At 45.0% G+C, this 23,343-nt stretch overlaps 1 protein-coding gene across 1 annotated transcript in view; it reads left to right on the top strand.

Annotated features, from left to right (window-relative positions):
• Window positions 1–3,721: 3,721 nt before the first annotated feature.
• TIMP2 (TIMP metallopeptidase inhibitor 2) overlaps window positions 3,722–23,343 on the top strand; it is a 45,315-nt gene continuing 25,693 nt past the window's right edge. Inside the window, exon 1 of the mRNA XM_077328125.1 lies at window positions 3,722–4,512. Within this exon, the coding sequence (XP_077184240.1) occupies window positions 4,383–4,512 (130 nt within the window). The 5' untranslated portion in view covers window positions 3,722–4,382. The remainder of the gene's footprint in view (window positions 4,513–23,343) is intronic.

Genomic DNA, 23,343 nt, shown 5'->3' with positions numbered 1-23,343 from the left:
GAAGGGGAAGAAATGGAGATAGTGACAGATTTTATTTTCCTGGGCTCCAAGATCACTGCAGATGGGGACTGCAGCAAAGAAATTAAAAGACGCTTGCTCCTGGGGAGGAAAGCTATGGCAAATCTAGACAGCATCCTAAAAAGCAGAGACATCACCCTGCCAACAAAAGTGCGTTTAGTCAAGGCTATGGTCTTCCCAGTTGCAATGTATGGCTGCGAAAGTTGGACCATAAGGAAGGCCGAGCGTCAAAGAATTGAGGCTTTTGAACTCTGGTGCTGGAGAAGACTCTTGCGAGTCCCTTGGACTGCAAGGCGAACAAACCAGTCAGTCCTAGAGGAGATCAGCCCTGACTGCTCTTTAGAAGGCCAGATCCTGAAGATGAAACTCAAATATTTTGGCCACCTCATGAGAAGGAAGGACTCCCTGGAGAAGAGCCTAATGCTGGGAGAGATCGAGGGCAAAAGAAGAAGGGGACGACAGAGAATGAGGTGGATGGATGGAGTCACTGAAGCAGTAGGTGCAAACTTAAATGGATTCCGGGGAATGGTAGAGGACAGGAAGGCCTGGAGGATCATTGTCCATGGGGTCGCGATGGGTCGGACACGACTTCGCACATAACAACAACAAAATGTACAGAACACATAGTTATAAACTAGACTGGCACTAACTGTCAAAATTTGGGCATAAAGCACACGTCTGCCTGGGCAATAATGGGTGCTGGAAGTGCTGACCAGCTTGTGGATCAACTGCTTGGACCATCTCTGGGCTTGGTTTACCAAGTATCCACGTTTTGTGTGCTATGAGCAATAAAGCCTGCAAATGGCTGGACATGTGTTTCCATTTAATTCCAATAGCCATGACTCACTGCTGGGCACTCTGCCGGCTCCACTCCCCAGCTTTCAGCAGGACTCGCCTCCACCCTAGCTTCTTGACCCTTGCATTGAGAAAACACTAATTTAGATCTTTCTGTGCCCATAGCAAATGCACATCACCAGGGTGTGTTAAAGGTGCCTATGGACACCTGCTTCTCAGCATCTGGGAACTTGGAGGGGGGAATGCCACCATGAGAGTTCAGAGATGGATGGAGTGGATAGGAATCAAGATTCAGTGCCTAGATGAAATTCCATGAGAGGACAGAGAGGTAAGACACAGAAAGTTTTAAAAAGGAAGAAGGCCTCCAAAGGAGCTTTGAGCATTTCAGCACCAAAGTATGGTGGAAACAGGTAACGGAACAAGGAGCAATGATGAGAAGCATTTTCTTCCATGGAAAGCACTCATCAACAGTGTGGTCTCAAGTTTCCCATCAAGTCAGGAGCTTTAGCCCTTGCTACAAAGTGCAGGTAACAAACAGGATATGGTGATTGTGGTGAAGAGTGCCATAAAGTCACAGCTGACTTATGGTGTTCCCATATAAAATCGGAGTCCAATAGCACCTTTAAGACCAAGAAAGATTTATTCAGGGTGTGCTTGCCTGAATAAATCTTTGTTGGTCTTAAAGGTGCTACTGGACTCTGATTTTAATGTGCTACTTCAGACCAACATGGCTACCCACTTGAAGGTGTCCCCATACAGTTTTCAAGGCAAGAGACATTCAGAGGTGGTTTGTCATTGCCTGCCTTTGTGTTGTGATCTCGGGGTTCCTTGGTGGTTTCCCATCCAAATACTAACCAGAACCAACCTTGCTTAGCTTCTAAGATCTGACAAGATCAGTCTAGCCTGTGTGATCCAGGTCAGGGATAAAACAGGATATAGGGTATTTTTTTGTTGTTTGTTCTTGTTTTGGGGGGACCACCACACCTGGTTAAAAAACCCCAATAATCTCACCTTCTGAAACCCATACTACTCTTTAAGCATGGGCAGAGCAGAGTGTCTAACTTTTTTCCCTGGGGGAGTTTAGGATTCACTGATGTATCAACATGCATAAAGACTTCCAGCATTTATTACTGCTAAGCAGTTCAGCAGAACCAAGCTGGGATGTTTGGGAAGGATTGTGACGGAAGCACTTGTTTGCGTCTGAAGAAATTGAAAGGGTTCTCAACTCCTTCACAGCCTAGCAAAACCCGGTTAGTCTCTGGTTTGAGGATGGAGAAAGAGGGAAAGCATATTGGAAGCAGATGCTGTGGAAGTTTCTGCCTTGTGGTCAAGAAAGAAACCCTTTTCCTTTAATTGATTAAAACCTTTTAATCTCACCTTTCTTCTTGGTTCTAGGCAGCTTACAATAATAGTTAAAACATCCCCAGATAAGACCAAAGATAAAATAGCAAACCTTGCATAGGAAGGGTAGGAACAGACTGGGTTTCACATTTGATCCGTGACAATGACAACAATTTTCCAGGGAGCCAAGACTCATTGGGGTTTAGCCCTGAGAACTGTCTTCAGTGTCGTGCTTCTGCTCTAAATGTGTTACGTGATAATAAATTGAAATAATCTTCTCTTTCTTACCAGTATATCCAATGTAAAGCCTCCAATCATTTTGGATGAGAATGTTGGTAAAAGGAGTTCTAGAAAAAATACACATAACCCAAATTCATCAGATTGGTGCATCAACACTAGGTGTTCAAGAAAGTTACATATTTCACTAGGTTGAGGAGAACAGCTTTCAAATCAGGGGGAAAAATTTCTAGGCAAGTTTACTGTCTGGCAATTTTTATGCTAGCATGTGCTCTGGCATGCCTAGGTGATTTAAAATGCAATCCTAAGGAATGTTGCACTCTTCAAAGCTAATTGAAGTCAACTCTGTTCAGGACTGTTGTGTCACATATGGAATTCACTGCCACAAGATGTAGTGATGACACTAAAGCTGTCTTTAAAAGGGGAGGACAGGTCCAACAATGGCCATTAGCCATGATTACTAAATGGAACCTCCATGTCCTGATGCCATAACAACAGGGGGAAATTTGGCCTTCATGACCTGTTTGTAGGTCTTCTAGGGCAGGGGTAGTCAACCTGTGGTCCTCCAGATGTTCATAACTACAATTCCCATGAGCCCCTGCCAGCGTTTGAATTGTAGTCCATGAGAACTGTAGTCCATGAACATCTGGAGGACCACAGGTTGACTACTCCTGTTCTACGGGCATCTTGCTGGCCACTGTGTGCGAAGCAGAAGTCGATGGTGAAACAGAACTCGATAGACCACTATTCTGACACACATTGCTGCTGGCATGTATTTCAGACAAAATGTGTCCAAAGAGTGCCCTGCTTGTTCCAGTGCCTGCATTCTTCCCTCTATTTCCTCTAATAGCATCAGTTCAGGAATGTCTGCTGGAGTTCTTGCTTCCATCCCTAACTTGCAAACCAGGGCTGGCTCTGTGGGGAACATCTAATACCCAACATCACAACCTGAGAAGGGTAACTAACAGCTTGGCCAGTGCACACACATGCTCCTGGAGGGCAGGGGCAGGGGAAGACAGGACAGCTTTCAGCTCAGAGCACAGCTGCTTCCAAAGCTGCTCTCAGAAAGGGAGAAAAGGCAGCCAGCTTATCTAGGCCAGGTTTGCCGACAGATATGAGGGAATGATTGAGTGAAATGTGCGGGCTACACTAAACAGTTGATGTGGGCCAGTCAGGGGTACATCGGAGCCGCCGGTTCTGTGCGGAGGGTGTGGCAGAGGAGTGTGGCTCCGGCATGTGTCCGGGGGCGGGGAGGCCACGTCGCGTCGCGATGCTTCCTTTCGTCACGTTCTTAAACGGCTACCCCTCTGAAGAATTTCCCGCCCATCATCCCGTCTCCATCATAAATCTTTCCCCAGTATTGCTCAGCGTGCCTGGGGCTGCATCGACCGAAGCAGGGAATACTCCCTCTCCTCCCCCGCCCCCTGCGCCTGGGGCTTGCCTGCAGCCGGAGAGGCAGCTGTCAAGCGAAGAAAGCCCGCGGAAAGCAGCAGAACCCGAGCGTCGCCGGGGCCAGAGGCGAAGGCAGGCAGAGCCGCGCAAGAGCGCTGACGGGAGTAGGCGAGCCGCCCGCTCTGGCCCTGTGCCACCGAGAGGAGGGGCAGCGAATCCCCAGAGCCCATTAAAAAGCCAGGCTTCGCAGAAGCCAGGCGAAGCAAACACCTCCATAGAAGGCAGCAGCAGCAGCACAGCCGCAGCAGCAGAAGAGCAGCACCCGCGGCGACCAAGAGCGCCTTTCCCAGCGGCCGGCTCCTTCTCCTCCTCCCCTGCCGAGCGAGCGGGAGGCCCTCGGCGAGGCAAACTTTCCGGGCTTCGCCTGCTGAAACCCCCGAGCTTCCGCCCTCCCCTTCCCTCCCCTCCTTTCCCTTCCCCTCCCCAGGGGCGCCGCAGACGCAGAGCCCGGCGACCGAGCGTGCGCGCGCCTGGATGAAGCGGCTGGAGCGGTGAGCCGCGAATTGCGCCTGCCTGCCCGCCCGCCCTCCCCCTGCAAGATGAGTGCTGCGCTCCCCAGCCTTGTGGCCTGGCTGGCCGTTTTGCTCCTGGGAAGGACGGACCGCCTCGCCGACGCCTGCAGCTGCTCTCCGGTGCATCCGCAACAGGCGTTTTGCAATGCAGATGTAGGTAAGGAAAGGACGCCCACCCGCCCTTCTCTGCGGCTCCCCTAGTGGCTTCTTTTCGTGGCGTGAGCCAAACCCCGAATGTCTCTCGCCACCGGGAGCTGCCTTGTCTCGCCCTACAAACTCACTTGTTAACAGCCAAAAGAACCGCACCCCTTTATCCTGGCACAGAAAAGCCCCAAAGAATGGTGGGTGTGCGGAGAGAGGCGTGAGGTCGGCTACCCCGTTCTCCCCGGCCCCGGATAAGTTCCTATTGTTAACGTCAGATTGCCCTTCCTCCGAGTGACCCCCCCTCCCCCCCGGTTATAAAATACTGTCCTTTCCCCCATTTTCTCTGTCTGCTTCCCCACGCCCAAACACGCTTCCTCTGACCCGGTCCACAGGAATTCACTGGAAAGCACAAAGGCAACCACGGACTCAAATTCCTTTTTTTCTGTGCTTTTTTTGTGATGACTCTCTGCCTGCAAGATTTAGGAGGCTGCCAGAAGCTGGTGGGTAGTAGAAGGGAAGCGATTAAGAAATCAAAACTTCAACAGAAAACTGGGAGGCCCTTCCAAGAGCCACAGACCCAGAGATGGGAAGAAGGCTCATTTCCAGTGTATCTAGGTTCATTCTGTAAACAAATGCACCTTGAAGAGGAGTTATTTCTAGAATGGAACGGGAGGCATCCCCCACATCCCTGTATCTCACCTTGGCCCACCAAACTTTCTACCAGTTGGCAATATTTCAGGTTGCTGGACCGTTCTAGCTTAAATTGGCATGTGCACAAAAGTTTTTATTTGCCTCTTGAAGTCAAGGGACAGCTTACCACCTTCCCTGTTTTGGGATTTTCTCATACATGCAAACCCTGAAGCAAGGCGGTTCTCTTTGAATGGATTTATTTGGAGAAAGGCTGTTTCAGCCTTTCCATGCTGGTAGCCCACAGAGGCCTGGGGTGCCTTTGACCTACAGAGTGGAGGAAACCAGAGAGACACATGGAGGGAGGCATGGAAAGATATGAGTCTGCTGTCTGGCTGATGGTAATGGCAGAGACTGTGGGATATGAGCAAGCTGGGTTGGCACGAAGCGGAAGCTCATTTCTCATTGTCTTACTGCGCAGAAATATCTCCTGTCTCTTGAGGGCCTGAGGAGTAGGTTAGCCTGTTTGCTTTTGCTTTTCAGGTGCATTTAGCAAACCTAGATCACTAGGAAAACAGCATTCTTATTGTGCAATTCTCACTGTAGCCAAAAGGGCTCTGCTTGCCCCATCAGCATATCCTTCCTGTGCAGTAATCAAGCTTGAGTCCCATGTTGCTTAAAAACCCCTCATCTTTCACCATGTCCAGGGCCCCTACTTATTGGTTACTCCCTTTCCCAGGAAATGAGGAGAGGCATAAAGTCAATATACTATTCCTCCATTTAAGAACTCTAGCTATGTGTAACCTGTGACTGGCCTGGCAGGGAGCCTGCTTAGCACTTATGTCGATGGGTTTTAATTAATTAATTTAATTTATTTATTTGCATTTACATCTAGCCCTCCCTTGCAGCTCAGGGTGGTTTATAGAAAACGTTAGATGAGTAACATAGTACAAGATAAGTTTGATAATGGTCAGCAATCTTAACATCAGTAATCATAACATGATATATCATGTTCAGACAACTATATTGACAATCTTAACATCATCCTTTAGGACAGTGGTAGTCAAACTGCGGCCCTCCAGATGTCCATGGACTACAATGCTGGCAGGGGCGAATGCTGGCAGGGGCTCCTGGGAAATGTAGTCCATGGACATCTGGAGGGCCGCAGTTTGACTACCCCTGCTTTAGGATCTTTTGTTTGGAGAAAGATGAGAAATAAGTGCGATATCCCCTTGTCTTCCAGGCATTCTGTGTCCGACCCCATTAGTGTAACTTGACAGCTATGTCTTCAAGCCCACAGAACCCATTTTCAAGTGTAACTCCGGAATATATGAATCATGAGGCAAGTGTCTCTGAGCGTATGTCTTTCCCTAATGTAGTGGGTTAGTGGGTTTGATCCCCAAACATCTTGTCTTTTAAGAAATTAACCAGGGCAACCCAGTAGGTCTTTATGGTTCGGAAGGAGGAGAGAGCCTGTGTTCAACTCTGGCAGTATTCTGAACAAAGATTGTTTTGGAGAGGCTGAATAACTCGTTTCCTTCTATCTGCTACCTTTAATAGTTTTGAGAAATACGGGGTATTGGAGACTGTTCACTGCTGTCCCTCCTCTAGTTTCTTACAACTTAACATAATGAATCTTGGGTACTGTCTTTCGAGTGCAGAGAGAGTTCTTCACTATGGCCTCTGGCCCAGCATGGCTGAGCTTCTTATGAGGCAAATTAGCATGCATGTTTCCATCTTGATTCAATCAAAGCCTTCATCTGCCGACTCAGCAAAATGCTGAAAGGAGGGCTTGATCATCCTTTTTAGTGATGTCATTGTACATCCCTTTGCACTTGGCAACTGACAGAAAAAGCTGAATATAGTGAGACTGTTTGCCCTTCTAGCTTGGCCACTTTGTGCTGGGTCACTCACCAGTTGCTTTTTATTTGTAGGCGTTGTCCTCCTTCCTTCCCAGTTTGCTCAACTTGGAAGCTGCTAAAAGGCAGGGCCTGGCAGAGACTGGGACTCAAATTCCTTTTTCCATGAATAATCCCCTTATTAAATCTTAACATATTAAACAAACAGCCCTGGCCCTAGCTTCCAGATCTCACTCCAGAGATGGAATTTGGAAATATTTTGGCAGAGCACCCACTTTGCTACAATGATGGTGTCAATTAGAAGACCCAGACTCTCTTTCTTTCTCTGTCCCAAGCCGCCTCCCCGGATGTTCAGAAAATGGAGTGGCTGTTTTGAGCTGCAACTGTCTGCGGTTTCATTTTGCTTTCCAATATCTTTTCCTTCCATGGGAGTAGACAGTTCTGAGATCTGAAAATAAGTTATTTGCATTCTCCCTTGTGAACATATTCTGAGTATATGAAATCTTGTAAGCTCTTATGACAGCTTATTTGATTCCTAGATCTCTATTGGGGCCTCTGTGGTCCCTGAAAGGAGCAGGAGCGAGCCCTGCTTGCAAACTCTGGGACTGGGACATTGGCCCCAGCTGTTTCAGCAGCAAACCTCCTCTTGTTTATTTATTTAGGCATTTATTGTTTACTTTTCTCCCCTCTTTCATTTTATCCTCACAGCAACAACTCTTAAGTTAGACAGGCCAAAGCTTCCATATTGGAATCACGATTTGAACCTCTATCCCCTGGATCAGTGGTTCTCAGCCTGGGGGTCGGGAGCCCCTTTGGGTGTTGAATGACCCTTTCACAGGGGTCGTGGCAGGACAAGCAGCTTGGCGGGGGGGGGGCTGCCACTGTTGCTGCTCCTCCTGCAGGTGCTCACGTTTGGCCGCCAGCCGCTCTAGCAGCGCCTCCAGTGCAGGGCAGTCTCCCGCCAGGCACTCCAGGTGGCAGCACAGCTTGGCAGGACAAGAACTGAACTGAGAAACCCCAGAAAAAAACCAATTTATATACAGTCATGAACAATGGATCTTCATGCCATTGGTCGGTTTTGGTTTAATTTCTGTGAAAGAACACTTGCATAATTTTATGGTTGGGGGTCACCACAACATGAGGAACTGTATTAAAGGGTTGCGGCATTCGGAAGTTTGAGAAGATTGAGAACCACTGCTCTAGATCCTATGTTCTGATACAGTACCTATTGCATCTCATTGGCTCTCTGCTGCTGACAGTAGTCGGTGAGGACAATCTGAGTCCTCATACTCTTCCAAACCTGGAATCTGAGCATGCAATTTAACCTGTTTACTCCTTCTCATTAGTATTCTGTAAATTGCACATAGAATCATAGAGTTGGAAGGGCCCTAGTCCAACCCCCTGCAGAATGTAGGAAACTCACAACTCTAATTTATCGCAATGCATACCAGATGTTTAATGAGAAAAATACATAGTCTAATAGGAACCGGAGATTATAGAGAAGCAGTGTTGGTTATCCATAAAATATAAAACAAAAACATTTCACTCAGGAACTCTCATAAAATTACTAACTTTCAAAAGAGTCTAGCCATCATTTTTGTTGTCTGGGGGCAGGCAACCAAAAATGGGAGCTGAATTTGCATGAGAAGAGCAAATCTCTCAGAATTGGGGATCCGGACCATGTGATTTGCTACACTGCTTTTAAAGAAGCCTGAGGGAACAAAGAGGTAACCAGAATTCTCTTTGGTGGCTTGAAGGCAGGAGTGGCCATTGAACAGGTCTCAAATAGGCAGACAGGCAGCATGTAGGAGAAGAGGCTAATTCCCAGATCTGCTGTTTGAGGCAACTGCCTCAAATTTCCTCATTGTAAAATTGGCCCTGTCAACTGGAATCCAAGCTATGAGCTTGTCTTTGGATATAGTTGATAAAGAGACATCTTGCTGTAGTTAGATTCAGATGCATAGCTGTGTTGGTCTGAAGCAGCAGAACAAAGTTTGAGTCTTGGGGCATTTATCTTGCTGTAGTGTTTTCTGTCTTCCTATATCATTAAATAATATTTTCATGTAATATCCTGATAGCTGCTCCTGGGGTTTTCTTCCAAAACTGATAAGAGCTGCCCAAGACTGACATAGAAGCCCATTTCATCATGGCTCAATAGGAGGCTCCCATGATTCCTAGTCTGAGAGAAAATTTAGAACTAGACGGAAAATGTAAGTCACAGTAGCAGCAAGTGTATGAGGAACAACTAGCATAAAAATCCATGGTAAAGGGCTAAAAATATATCTACAGCAACATATATCTGAGAATTCTAGTCATGTTTCGAATAGGGGGAGGGAAGGAGGGAAGAACCAGCCAAGTGAGCTTCAGTATAGGAGCTTCAATATTCCTTCTCGTCATGGAACAGGTAGGCAGTCTGCTGGCTTTCTGGAACCACAAGAGATCTGATGGGCCCAGATGTTTTATTTCTCCTATCTTTGCTGCCCATGTTCCATTCCTACAAATGACAGATAGTCAAACTGCGGCCCTGCAGATGTCCATGGACTACAATTCCCATGATTCATCTGGAGGGCCGCAGTTTGGCTACCCCTGACACCTTTGTATGTCTTTCCACAGAACTGGCTGTCACAAAACTCTCATTTTGTAGGTGACTGCTGTTCACAGCCAGTTTCCTAAGTTGCTAGTGGAAGGGTGTCAATTATGTGAACAGAAACATAGAAGTTGCAATGAATGATATAGAAATAAATGTCGGTTGGCAAAAAATGCTGATGGGAAACAATCTGCATAACCATTGAAAAATCTCCCTGTGCCTATCTGTTTGCTGAGTTCTCTAACTTGGGTCATGTAAGGTTCTGCAGATTTTTTAAAGACTGGGGAAATGAGTAGACATGGTGGTAGACAAAAATTAATACTTGCCTCTACTGCCTGCTTCTTGCATTGCTGTTTCTTAGGGGACAGGTGTGCAATCTTGTGTCTTGCCAGGAGGTGTCATTGTCAGTATCAAATGGCTGTGACCCAATGGGTTAGGTTTACACAGTCAACAGATGTCTGTTGCTTTTTTAAAATGATTTGTTAGCTTAAAAGTAAAATGAGATGAATTTGGGGGTCATAGGTCAATTAATAATCATTAATGATAGCCAAATGGAAGGTGCATGTTCTGATGCACTCAGCCTCTGAGCTCAAGACCCTGGTAGCAAATGACTTGAGGTGGACATCACCTTCCTCCTGAGCATGTGACTTTCCTAGAAAACCTTGCAGATTGCTGACTGCTGGAAATAGAGCTTGGTGTAATGGTTAGGAGCACTGACATTGTGGAATATAATGAGTTATATGGGTCTGTTTGTAATGGCAGGAATGAATATGTAGCGCCGGTTTGGGTTAATACCCACTTTAAGGTAGTAGATGGAGTAGCGGTTAAGAGTGGTGGTTTGTAAACTGGCTAGCCGGGTTTGATTCCTCACTCCTCTTCCACGTGCAGCCAGCTGGGTGACCTTGGGCTCATCACAGCCCTGATAAAGCTGTTCTGACCGAGTAGGAATATCAGGGCTCTCTCAGCCTCACCTACTTTGCCGGGTGCCTGTTGTGGGGAGAGGAAAGGGAAGGCGATTGTAAGAAACTTTGAGACTCCTTTAGGTAGAGAAAAGTGGCATATAAGAACCAATTCTTCTTCCTCTTCTTCTTCTACAAGATGGTCACGCCACTGCATAGATATGTGCACTGTTGTGCTGTTTTCACTTCCCCGGGCTGACTTGGCACATGAAGAACCAAAAATGTCTCTTTATTTGCGTTCCATGCACTGGCTTGTAGCGGAGCCTGTAGAAAACAGCAATTGTACTGATTCCCCCCCTTTTTTGACATTTATTTTCATGTCAACAGCAGGGAGCACTGGGCCTTAGGATGGCATAATCTCCAGGCTTTGTTCCAAACCTAGAACTTGCAGCGGGAACCGTACCAGACAGCTGGTGTTTGTATGGCTGTCTATTTCCTTCCAGGCCTTATGATTGCCTTGGAACTCTCCCAGTCCATTGCCTGTCATGTCAGATAAGCATAGAAAGCTACATCTACTCTAGCCTCAGCTAATGCATCACTTCCAAACTCATAAAGCACAAAGATAGGGGATTGTAGGTTGTCCTGGCTGTTCTTCTGGCAGCCGCCCCTCCATCTTAGGTGATGTACATTTCAAGACGAAGACACTCATAATGGAAGTGCTCTTACAATCCTCAGGCCAAATATAGTTTCTTATCTAGTATCATTTGCCTCCCCCCCTCCCCGTTCAGTAAATGTAGAGCAGAAATCCACTTTGCACAGCTCTGATTGGCTGGCTCCTGTGACATCTCCAAAAGAAAGTTATTAGAACTGGATTGTCACATAAGATATATGTGTAAACATCAAAGATTAAAACTCTGTATTTTTATTTTTTAATATGTACATTTTTTATGTTAAATTATTTTTATGTCAAATTAAAGATCTCAATGAGATGAAATTGTTGCTTTTTAAAGTTTTTAAATCATCATAATGCAACATTGGAGTGTTACACTTGCTGCCTGTGTATCTTACAGAATATGGTGTGTTATTGAAGTGCACACCTTGTACCCAGCCTCCATGATGTTTATAGCTCGTGTCTTCACGTCCTTTACATTTTGCTGGTTGCTGATTACTTCTGTAACAGATTTTTCTTGCATCTTTCATTGCATATCTTAAAGGTTTTCCCTGTGGCTGCTGCATAAGATGTTCTCATATCAGAAATCTCTTTAACCGTATGCATGTTGCACATGAGGGGACAATCTGACAAGTTTTATTTGCTAACATGCATGTCTGTCATTTTATTTGGAAAACTGGATTTGTGTTGCAGTTGAAGAATTAGTCGTGAGCTCTGTTTTTGTATTATGTTTCTTTTCATCCAGACCCTTCCAGCCATATACATACCCTTAGTACCAGTATCTAGATTCTGCTCCTAGAATGCCAAGGTTTGGTTCTAGTTCTTTCTGTCCAGACTATGCTCTCTGATGGCAGAGCATCCTGGCGTATGTTATAGTCATTAGCGTTACTTGTGCAATATGTCATGAGCTGATTTCTCAGTACTTCGCTGTGATAACCTATACTGATGCTAGTAGTTTATGAAAATAATTTTCAGCCCAGAAGTCATGAACAACTCTGTAGGTTGCTGCTTTACAGCCTAAAGTCATAAGATATGTGTGTGTATACACAAGATTTCTGCTCTTTAATGGTCCACATTCTTCCAGTGGAACATACCCATTATGGTATCAGAACAATATGTTTTTATGTTGGCATTCCTAATATATGCATGTTACAGAATTGTGACTTTTCAGAATGTAAGGTGTTGCTGCAGAGACTGAAGTGTGCATAGGATTTAGAGAAACAATTTGCATGTAGGGGAAAAGAATGGGTTGATGGTACATCAAAAGAATCACAGCATTAAAATATTCTGCTAGTTGGTTGGTAGAAACATCATACTAGTTAGTACATCATACCAACATACAAAGTCAAAACATTTTCAAGGTTCTCTTCCATAGTCATGATGTGCTCCTGTTAATAATTGAAAAGGGATGTGTCTATGCCATCAGGAGCTCTAATGACCTAATAGATTTCACATTGTACAGTAGAATTGCAGTCTCACAGAATTCTGAATACTCTGATCATAAAAGGGTCACTGATTCATTTCAGAGTGGACCCATGTCCATTCTGAATTCATTCTGTACATCTCCCAAATCAAGCAGAGCTATAAATCTCAGGCTGTTGCTTAAGCAACTATTTGCTGGAATGCAATAGCCAAATGAATGTGACTGAGCATTTTTGGTTCTGGCTTGCCCATGTTGCATTCACTGACCTCGGGCAGAGCCATAGCAAGGGCCAGTCCAGCTTTGGCTGGTTCCTGGTCTCTAAGTTTACTAGTTTACTAGTGGTCAGTTTAATTGCATAGGAAACATAAAGACTGCCTCTTTTCCTCTTTCCACGCTGAAGATTTTCCATTTCAGCAATCTTGGGCTGATTCTGCACTTACTTTATTTATTCCGTTGTGGATCCTGCTGAATTCAGATTGAATCCCCCCCCCCCCCCATTGAAACAGAAAAGTGTTCTGCGCGTGATTAGGAAAGCTCAGAAGGGGGGAGCCAAGCGCAGCAGGAGCCTCTTTCTTTCCTTTCTTGAAGGGGGTGGATGGGAGAGGATTGAAGACAGCAGAGGAGGGGGAATCAATCCAAGAGGAAAAATCTCTGCCAAGAGAAGTTAGGGCTTCTGGAGCCTCTGCTGGGAGAAGTTAGGGCTTTCCCTTTAAGGGAAACCTTGCAGCCTGGGAACGAAGGAGCCTTTGAACTGATGCCCTGGCCAATCAGGGCTTTTCTACAGCGTTGGAGGCTTGAGGCAGATAGTTATTTCGGGACAAGCAGAGAGCTGCACCTTTACTCAAGCTGATTTTTCAAATATCGAGGGTTATATCCACTCCAGAATAATGTGGGGGAAAGGTAGAGTCACTCCAGATCAATCCTGCTTGTTGCAGAGGGAAAATTTAAATCGCCCAAAATCAAAATGGAAATCGCATTCATGGTAGACGGCAAGGACTGAATCAACCTGGGATTGGAATAAAAGTTCCATGCAGATTTAGCCTTGGTTTCTATTGTTTTGCTTCAGAGAAGTTGGTCCTGCCACAATATAAAAGCCACCTTTCTGCAGCTCTGTTGGGAAGTTGGGTTTGCACTGCAACCCTCTCTGTAATTAAAATACATTGTTTGGGTTGCACAAACCCATCCTCCCACCTTCTCCTAAATTTAATTCTCCTGGACTGCAACCCTCTACATTCATTCTAACTTGGGTACAAAATAGGTTTTTATTTTCTGTTGCCCCCTTTTTCTTTGTAACATTATTTTTGTTGTTAGGGCACTGTTTCCTATTTGTGTGTGAGTTCAGTAAAAGTTTCAGAGACCTACTCATGGATGGAGTGTTTTTTTTACAGTTACTCTTTAAATTTCCTAAAAAGGACAAGGTTATCAATAGAGGACAGTCACACATCTTCCCTTGCTATTCTCTCCTTGAGTATACAGCATGATTTAGTTGTTTATAATAACAATAGGTAGTATCTGTTCATAGGTGCTCTTGCTGAATAATCACACAAAGTGCAATAGACCTGAACAGTAAATTGGGGACAGGTCTTGCTAGGGAATGCAGAATAAGGGTGCGCATTTTGAGAAGTCGGAGGAAAGACTGAAAATTAATTGTTGTAGGGTTTGGCAATATGGCTACCTTTTTCTTAGCGGTCAAGGTCGCTATAACATCATGGTATTCAGGAGCTCATTTAATTCACTGTAACATACTTATTTAGTAATATTTATTTATCACTAGTAGCCTTGCTATGGCAACTAACAGGAGTGTAAGTGGCACCATCTCAGGACTTAGTAAGTAGTTAAAAACAAAAACGAGAAAAACATTCAGATAACCCAAAGAGCAAAACAGAGATAGGGAATATATAGTTTATGGGTTTGTTTATTTCAACTAGGGGCAAAGCTGGTTACACCCAGGAATACAACGGGTGCTAGGAAAGATGACTGTGTCCTCCCTGGGTGGTGGTTGTCCTCCTCCTGCTCAAACTTGAGATCCAGAACAATGAAGTGATTAAAGAGTAGCAGACTCTAATCTCAAGGACTGGTCTGATCCCCCACTTCTCTACCATGAGTAGGAAGCTGGGTTGCCAACTTCCAGGGGGGGGGGCTGGAGATCTTCAGGAACAACAACTGATCTCCAGTCACCAGTTCCTCTGGAGAAAACAGCTGGAGGGAAGAAGGAAAGAAACGAGGAAGGAAGGAGGAGGAGGAAGGAAAGAAAAAAAGAAAAAGGAAGGAAGGAAGGAAAGGAGAAAAAGAGGGGGATGGAGGGAAAAAGAAAGAAAAAGGAAGGAGGGAGGGAATAATGAAAGGAAGGAACAGATGAAGGAAGATGGAAGGAAGATGGAAGGAAGGAAGGAAGACAAAAAAGGAAAGTGGATGAAGGAACGGAGAAAGAAAAAGAGGGAAGGAGGAAGGAAGACAGGCATGTAGACAGGAAAAGGAAGGAAAGGGAGGAAGGAAGGAATATAAAAGGAGAGGGATAGAGGGAGAAAGATAAAGGAGAGAGAGAGAGAAAGCAAGGGAGAGGGAGGGAGGGAGAACAAGATGCAATTCAATAAGAAGTGCACAGTGCTACATCTGGGTCACAAAAATGAGAAGTATGCCTACTGGATGCGAGATACACTTCTGGGTAGCAGTGTATGTGAACAAGATGTTCTAGCTGAGATATTATTGTTATTTGTTATATAGATATCTGTTATATTGTTATGTTGATATTGTTCCATGTAAATGTTCTATATGTTTTATGTAAACCACCCAGAGCCATAGGGAAGGGCAGTATAAAAATCTAAAATAAATAAATACATACATATCTTGGGGACTGCAAGCTAAATATGAGCAGACAGTGTGATGCAATGATAAAGAATGCAAATGTAGCCTTGAGCTGTATCAGTAGAGGCATCACATCAAAATCACAAGATGTCCTAGTCCCACTGTATACCACACTGGTCAGACCCCAGCTGGAGTACTGAGTGCAGTTCTGGAGGCTTCACTTCAAAAAGGATGTGGACATATTTGAGAAGGTGCATAGAAGAGGGATGAGGATGATCCGGGGCCTGATGTCCAAGCCCTATGAGGAAAGGCTGAGGGAATGTTCAGCCTGGAGATGAGGAGGTTGAGAGAGGACATGATTGCTGTCTGTAAGTATATGAAAGGTTGTCACTTAGAAGAGGGCAGGGAGCAGTTCCTGTTGGCACCAGATGTAGTTTAATGGCTTTAAACTACATATACATCGGTACCAGCTAGATATCAAGAAAAAAATGGTCATAGAATAGTTCAGCAGTGAGGAGGTGGTGAGCTCTCCCTCACTGGTAGTCTTCAAGCAACAACTGGGCAAATACTTTTAATGGATGTTTTAGGCTGATCCTGCATTGTGCAGTGGGTTGGACTAGATGGCCATTGTGGCCCCTTCCAACTCTATGATTCTATATAGATGTTAATTAACGTTGGGGAGAGAATCATGCCTTGTGACACTTCACAAGGGAATGTACAGCACTGAGATTGTTCTTCCCCAATGGCTACCCTTTGTCCCTATTCTTGGAGAAAGGAGATCAGTATTGTAGGGCTGACCCCACCCCCGAATACCTGTGTCGATGAGGTGGCTGACTATGTCAAATGCTGCTCTGAAGTCTAATAGCACAAGCGGTGCTGAACCACTGTGGTCTAACTGCCTCCAGAGATCACCTATAAAAGTGACCAAGGCCATTTTTACCCCATGGCCAGCCCGGAAAGCAGACTGGAATGGATCTAAAAATGAGGATTCTGTGTTTATGATATTCTGTATTGGTGGGAGCAACTTGAATTTTGATCCACAGCAAAATTTTGAGAGAATCCAGCTTCTGAATTGAGCAAGTGTTGAATGTATAGATCTGTGAATGGGGACATTTCTGGCTATGACACTGGGTGATATTGGGTTGCCATTCACACTGGAAAGGAGGGGGATCAATAATCTAATGCCTGTGTATTTTATGGAATAAACTAGTAGAGATGCACCATAAGAAATGTCTTTGGGACCAAGGGCTTTGCTGTGGGCCAAATTAAAGTCCTGGGCTGCTATTTGTCTACTTCTGCATTAGAACAATAGCACAGAAATGTTGCCAACTGACTTCTGTGGGTTACACCCTCCTAAAGTATATTGAGAAAAAAACCCACGAAATTACACAAAAGAACATGTAAATTGCTGTGTTGTAAAAATAAATCGTTCTAGTATCTTTGGCTCAAATCAGATGTGATGGCACCTGAAAATACTTCTGCTGCTGAAAATACTTATAAAGCCAAACATGGGGAATCTGATTTTTTAATATAAGCATGTGGATAATGGGAGCTAAATCCTTGTTCCCCCCATGGCTTGGTGGTGGTGGTAAATGTCATCATAGTTATATCATATGTTGCAGCTAATTTAGAGTGGGTATTGAAGGCAAGTGGCAAAGAGAGGTGTTTTGCCACTGCCTGCCACTGTGTACCCATCCTGGGTGTTCTTGGTGATCTTGTGTCTAAATACTAAATAGGGCTAACTCGGCTTATCTACTGAGATCAGACAAAATCAGGCCATCCAGATAAGGGCTACCACCATGCCTTAACTGTGTACAGTCCCTCTTCCCTAGATACTTTCCCCCAGCATTGCTCACTTGTGGCATTGGAGCCAGGCACTGGGGAAAAATAGGAGCATGACACTGTAGGTTATAAGGTGGATGAAGAGGGTGGATCTAGCACCTATTACATATGTACTTCAGTGGCTCTTAAAAACAGCCCCTCCCTCTTTTATAAGAGACTGATGAGGGTACAAACAAACTTCATACCATATGAGTCATGGACATCCTGTTTGGTTCCTTCCTCCCAATGTGATTCTAGTTTAGTGTTGCAAAATTAACTGTACTGATTCAGTTTGATCATGCCAAAAGACAGGGCTTGCTGTTTAATCCACTTGTTGGGACTTGTTTTGCTTTGCAATTTGTGGCAGAGATTGGTAGGTCAAACTAGCAACTAAGTCGTGTGCTAAGCATCCCAGGATGCTAGAATGTAAAGTGGAGCAACAGATGATTGCAGACCAAGAAAGGATGCGGCAAAGTCCAGAATTTCCAGATCTAAGTGTATAGAAAGGATAGCTGACTTTATCACAATTCCATTAGAATGCCTCCTTAAAAAAAAAACACAAGTTATCAATTATGTATATTATTGTCAAAAGAGCCTCTTGTGGCGCAGGGTGGTAAGGCAGCCGACATGCTGTCTGAAGCTCTGACCATGAAGCTGGGAGTTCGATCCCAGTGGCCGGCTCAAGGTTGACTCAGCCTTCCATCCTTCTGAGGTCGGTAAAATGAGTACCCAGCTTGTTGGGGAATAAACAGTAATGACTGGGGAAGGGAACGGCAAACCACCCTGTATTGCGTCTGCCAAGAAAACGCTAGAGGGCATCACCCCAAGGATCAGACATGACTCGGTGCTTGTACAGGGGATACCTTTACCTTCACCTTATGTTATTGTCATGCCCACACCACTAACCTCTGAACTGATGCAGCAGCTGCCATCACCACCAGAGGACTCGCTTGCACCTGCACCCCTAGCTCTGCTGCTGGAGGACTCATCTGCACCTGCGCCATCAGCTCGCTACCACCACTATCGGAGCATACGGTGGAGGAGGAGGGGCTGGACGGCGAGGAGCCAAGGCGTGATCAGTGAGCCCCAAGCCCCAATTGGGCATAACAACCAGGGCCCAGCCAAGTGGACACTCTGCCCTTTCTGCCAGCTTTCCCCTCAACGGCATCAGCGCCCCACTCCAGCACAGAGAGCTCACTGAAGCGCAGAAGGCGGCAACAGCGGGTTGACTTCACAGAGCGCTACCAGAGCACCCAGCTCATGGTGCACTGTCAAAGTAGATGGGGCCCAGGTGAAGGTACTTTAACAGAGAATACCTGAGGCCCCAGATGTGTGGCTGTTTAGGTCCTGGTCAGCAGTTGCACTTAAGGAAGGGCAAAGCATTTCCTTATGGGTGCAACTGCGTGTTGATCCTACCATCACCTTGGACCTTAACCCCCGCTTCAGCAAAGCTCTGTCCGTTTGCTCACTGGTTCCTGACTCCTGTTTCTGCTCTTGGACTTTGGATCCTTGACTCGCTCCTTCCTGACCTCAACTTGTGATTTGACTATTCTTCTGTCTCACCTTCTGGACTCAGACTTGCTTGGTTGGTAATAAGACGCAGACTGGGCTGGGACTTGATATTTGGAAAGTGATTTGGTCTCGGCTTAATGGCTGAGGGTGTCAGGACTTGAACTCTCCCTTGAGTGTGGCTGGGTAGGGCAGCACACATCTATTTCCATGGGTCAGTTTTTACTCTTACACTTTAGTTTGAGAATCTCTCCAGGACATCTGCCAGGGAATCCATTTAGACCTCGTTATTATTGTGTGTTGCACTGCCAGTGCTTCTGCTCTCTAGATCACAACTGGGATCACATTACTGTTGTTACTTCTTAGACTTCTTGTCTTCTATTTACACATAACCTGCAGTTTCTCAAAATGTTGCAGCCTTTTTCTATAAGGATTTAAACTAAATGTACCACGATTGGATCAAATTTTGTATGTGCTTTTTGACATCACTGTTCATCCAGGCTTCTTAATAAGGCTCTAAGTTGCATAGAAGGCCTTGGCAAAGACCTTTTCCCCAGTTCTCAAACACTGAAGGTGGACTATCTAGTTAATCTGGATAAGGTGGGAGTTCATTTTGCCCCATAATATGTAGCTGAGTGTATTTGGCTTCTATTATCTGGGTTGCCTTGCTGACTATTTCTTGCCTAGGGCTAAACCAGCAAAGGCACTAGGAATTCTGATTCTGGAGCACTAGCTATTTTTACAACTCCATTATCAAGTACTTGATTGCCTGATTCAGATAGGGACTGCAGTGCAAGGATAGGGGATGTTTAAACCTCTGTGTTTCTTGGCTGACCTAAACTGGCCTCAGAGAGATGCAGTTTGCCCCTGGGGGGGGGGGAATACAAGTAACCCATATTTATACTCATATTTCCTCTACAAGGCAAATAGTGTCTCCCCAGAGCCATTTTAGACTAGGGAAATTGCATGGGGAAAGGGTTGAAATGGCTCCACCTGTACAGAATCAAGGACTAACCTGAGTGTCATAGCCTTGAAAATATGACAGGTATACCTATCACCCTTCTGCCTCATAACTGCTGAAGAAATGATCCCAGTGAGTTAAATGCTTTCCTTTTTCAAGAAATCCCCCCATTGGCACCCTGCAGTGTGGCTTATAAAGATCCCAGCTAGATCTCCAACAAACAGAGCAGCTTCTTTCTTGTATGATAGGTTAGATCCCCAAACAGGGAACTCTTGCCTTCCAGAGCATATGATCAATCTGTTAGTCTTTTAGCTGCTGCAAAGCTCCTGTTTGTTTATCCAGCAGCCTGTATCTGAGCCTGGGTTACGTCCAGAGTCTGTACTTGTTGCTGTGTTGATAGTGCTGTGGATTAACATATCCTGCAGCAGTATGTACCATCCAGCTAACACAATCTCAACACTCACTTGTAGATTTGGTTGTCTGTCTGGTTTGAAGTTAGCTCATGGAAAAGGTTCTGTCTAGATGGCTCTGAGGTACAAGAAATCGGTTGGTCTAGGTGCTTTTGTCAATATTGGGTTGGAGCCATGTGTAACTTCAGCGGATACATAAGAAATGAGAGGGAGTTGTCTGGTCTCTCCTAAATTGATTGTCTCCACTGTCCATTCTGTTAAAATCTCAGAAGCCATTTGTCGCATCACCACATATCTCATTCACTGTTTCTTCCAAAGAATACAGTAAAAGAATATGGATTATAAGGATGATCTAGGCTCTAGAATGAATTGTCAAAGGCTTTGGCCTGGAGCAGGCTTTCTCAACCAAGGTTTTTTGAAAAAACTGGGGTTTCTAGATGGCCCAGGAAGAGTTTCCTGAATGGGCCAGAGTTAATTAATTTTTAATATATTTTTAAAACGTGTTCAACATTTATCAGGTGATATGGCCATATATGGTCATGTCGACCTGCCCCCCCCCCCACAAATGGCCACTGATGGGCCTGGAGGGTGTGGGAAGGGGCCCCAGGTGGGCATGTACACAGCTACACTTCCCAGCCATATTCTGCACAATCACACAACTTCTGGGGTTTCTCGAAGCCTGAAGAATGTTTCAGGGATTTCTCAATGGTAAAAAAGTTGAGAAAGGCTAGCCTGGAGAGATGCCAGCTACAATTACTGGTAAAATGTCAGGGACTACAACTACCAGACCATGGCCACACAGCCCAGAATGTCCACACCAACCAGTATGTTAGAACCCTTATTTAAGTTCTAACAGTGATTAAGCAAAAAATGGAAAGGAGATGATAACAATGTTTTATTTCATTCTTTAACATGCTGAAGGGGATAGAATGACTGAAACTGGACATTAGTCAGTGCTTCTTTGAAGAACTGAGAGGTTGTGTCCACCTTAGCCGTCATGAAGCATCTTTGAAGAAGCCCTCCTTGGTCCCAAATTACGTTAAAAGCTGTCTGAAAAAGTGTGCATACACGTGAAAGCTTATATCCAAAATCAAACTTTGCTGGTCTTAAAGATGCCACTGGACTCAAACTTGAGCTTCTCACAGTTGCACATATCCCATTTTTGGATGAGATGAATTCTTTAAAATCATTTCAATGTGACTTCATGCCCAGTTTTGAAACTGAATCTCCCTTGTTTGTCTTGACTGATGACCTCTGCCAGGGGAAACATTTTCCTGGACCTCATGACAGTTTTCAGTATTATCAGACATGGTTTACTTTTGCACTGCTTGGATCAGATGGGTGTCTGTGGCACTCTGCTAATTGTATTCCAAAGTTAAATGCAAGAGCCAAACTCCAGGAGTTTAATTCCCACAGAGATGGTTCCTGGCCTTTGAAAAACAGGGCAGATGGGAAGCCAAAATGACCTTGGCAGCTCCCTCCCTCCCCCTCCCGGCAAAGAGAGGATTAATCCAGGCTGACTGGCTCCAGAATGTGTTACTGGGGAACTATTGCTTGACTCCATGGCCCTTGTACTGCAGTGTCCTGCAGTGTTCCATTTTGTCCTAGTTCTGGTTACCATAACATAACATGGATAACTATTATATGCCCACAAAACTGGGCATCCAGGTTAGCAAAACATATGGTTAACTCTTATATGCCTGCAAATCTGTTCTGATTGTCAGACCAAGGATCATTATTAGATTTATGAGAGGTGTTTCTGTTTGGGCTCAGGATTTCTCAGGACCACTCCTGTTCCATGAAATGGATTTCCTGAGGGTGTGAGGGAAGCCCCAACCTTGCATGATTTCAGAGACTCTGTATGGCAGAATGTGCTTTTGTAGTGAATGGAGGCCAGCTAACACAACGGAGTAATGGCTTGTTCTCTTTTGAATTTGTATTGGATTTCTGTGAAATGAAATTTTAGCTGGTTTTAAGGTCGTAAGCAGCTTTTTGAGCTCTGCTGATTGGAAGAAATGGGAGATTATTGTAAACAAATAACATAAAATCACTGAGAGAAGATGTCTGTCAACTTGGAGTAGATGGATGACACAGTACTCTCCTTCCCAGTTGGTATGGGGGCCAGTGAACTAAAGCTCAATCCAGATAAGTGTTGTTAGTCAGAAACAGAATTCATCAGGGACTGAGGCGACAGCCTGTTCTAAATGGAGCAGATTTGCAACATGGTGGGACTTTTAGATCTGTGGTGTCAGATTAGTCCTCTCTGTAGCACTTAGCATTTCTAAACAACTTTGGTTGATTCACTAGCTGGAGCCTTTCTATGACCCCCCCCCCCAGTATCTGGTGACATGTCCAAGTTCTTGTCACATCCAGATAAGATTACTACAGTGTATGGGTTGCCGTTGAAGAGTGTTCAGAAACTTCATTTGGTTGAGAATGGCAAGACTTTTATTGGTAAGGATCATTAGGAATATACTTTGCTTAAACTTGAAGGAACTTGATTGCTGCCAGTTATGTTCCAGATGGAATTCAAAATGTAAAGCCTTAAACCAACCCTATTCAACCTTTTAAAAATTGAGAACCCCTTAAAACTTCCTTGAGGCCTCGAGATACCCCAGAAGTGGCATGATCAATGCAGAATATGGTTGGGAAGCATAGCTGTGTAAATGCTGACTAAGGGACCCTCCCTTTCCCACCCCCTCCAGGCCCATCATTGGCCGTTTGGGGAGTGGGGAGAAATGGGTCAAATGACCATATATGGTGGTATCACCAAATAAATGCTTAACAAATTTTAAAAATATATAAAATATTAATTCCTACCCATTTGGGTAACCCTTCCAAGGCCAGCAAGAAACCTCAGGGTTTCATGAAGCCATGGCTGACAAAACCTGCCTTAAACAGACTGGTACCAGGGCATCTAAAACTGTTTTGCTCTCATAAAAACACTTTAACATTTTTGCCAGAGGCCCCACTCTGTGTGCATCCATCTTCAGAAATGAGGTGGGTGGCAACCCAGACAAGCCCCCCCCCCCCGGTCTTCTGTTATTACGCTCCTATAGTGATACATACTGTTGTTGGATTAATAAACATTGTGGTTGCAAACTATTCACTTGTGTGAGTAGTGCATTCTGTGCACATTGTTGGGAGATGCATTATAAAAGTCTCTTGCTCACCAGGGGGTCAGCCGAGGGGGTCAAGCTGGAAGTTTCTGTGAGTATTCAGGGGAGTGCAGGAAGATACAAACTACTTCTGCATGGACGAAAGCAGCATGGC

The sequence above is a fragment of the Paroedura picta genome, chromosome 3, assembly GCF_049243985.1.
Source record: "Paroedura picta isolate Pp20150507F chromosome 3, Ppicta_v3.0, whole genome shotgun sequence".
NCBI classification, from domain to species: Eukaryota; Metazoa; Chordata; class Lepidosauria; order Squamata; family Gekkonidae; genus Paroedura; species Paroedura picta.
The sequence above is the reverse complement of the archived record's forward strand: the minus strand, read 5'-3'. Positions and strand labels throughout refer to the sequence as shown.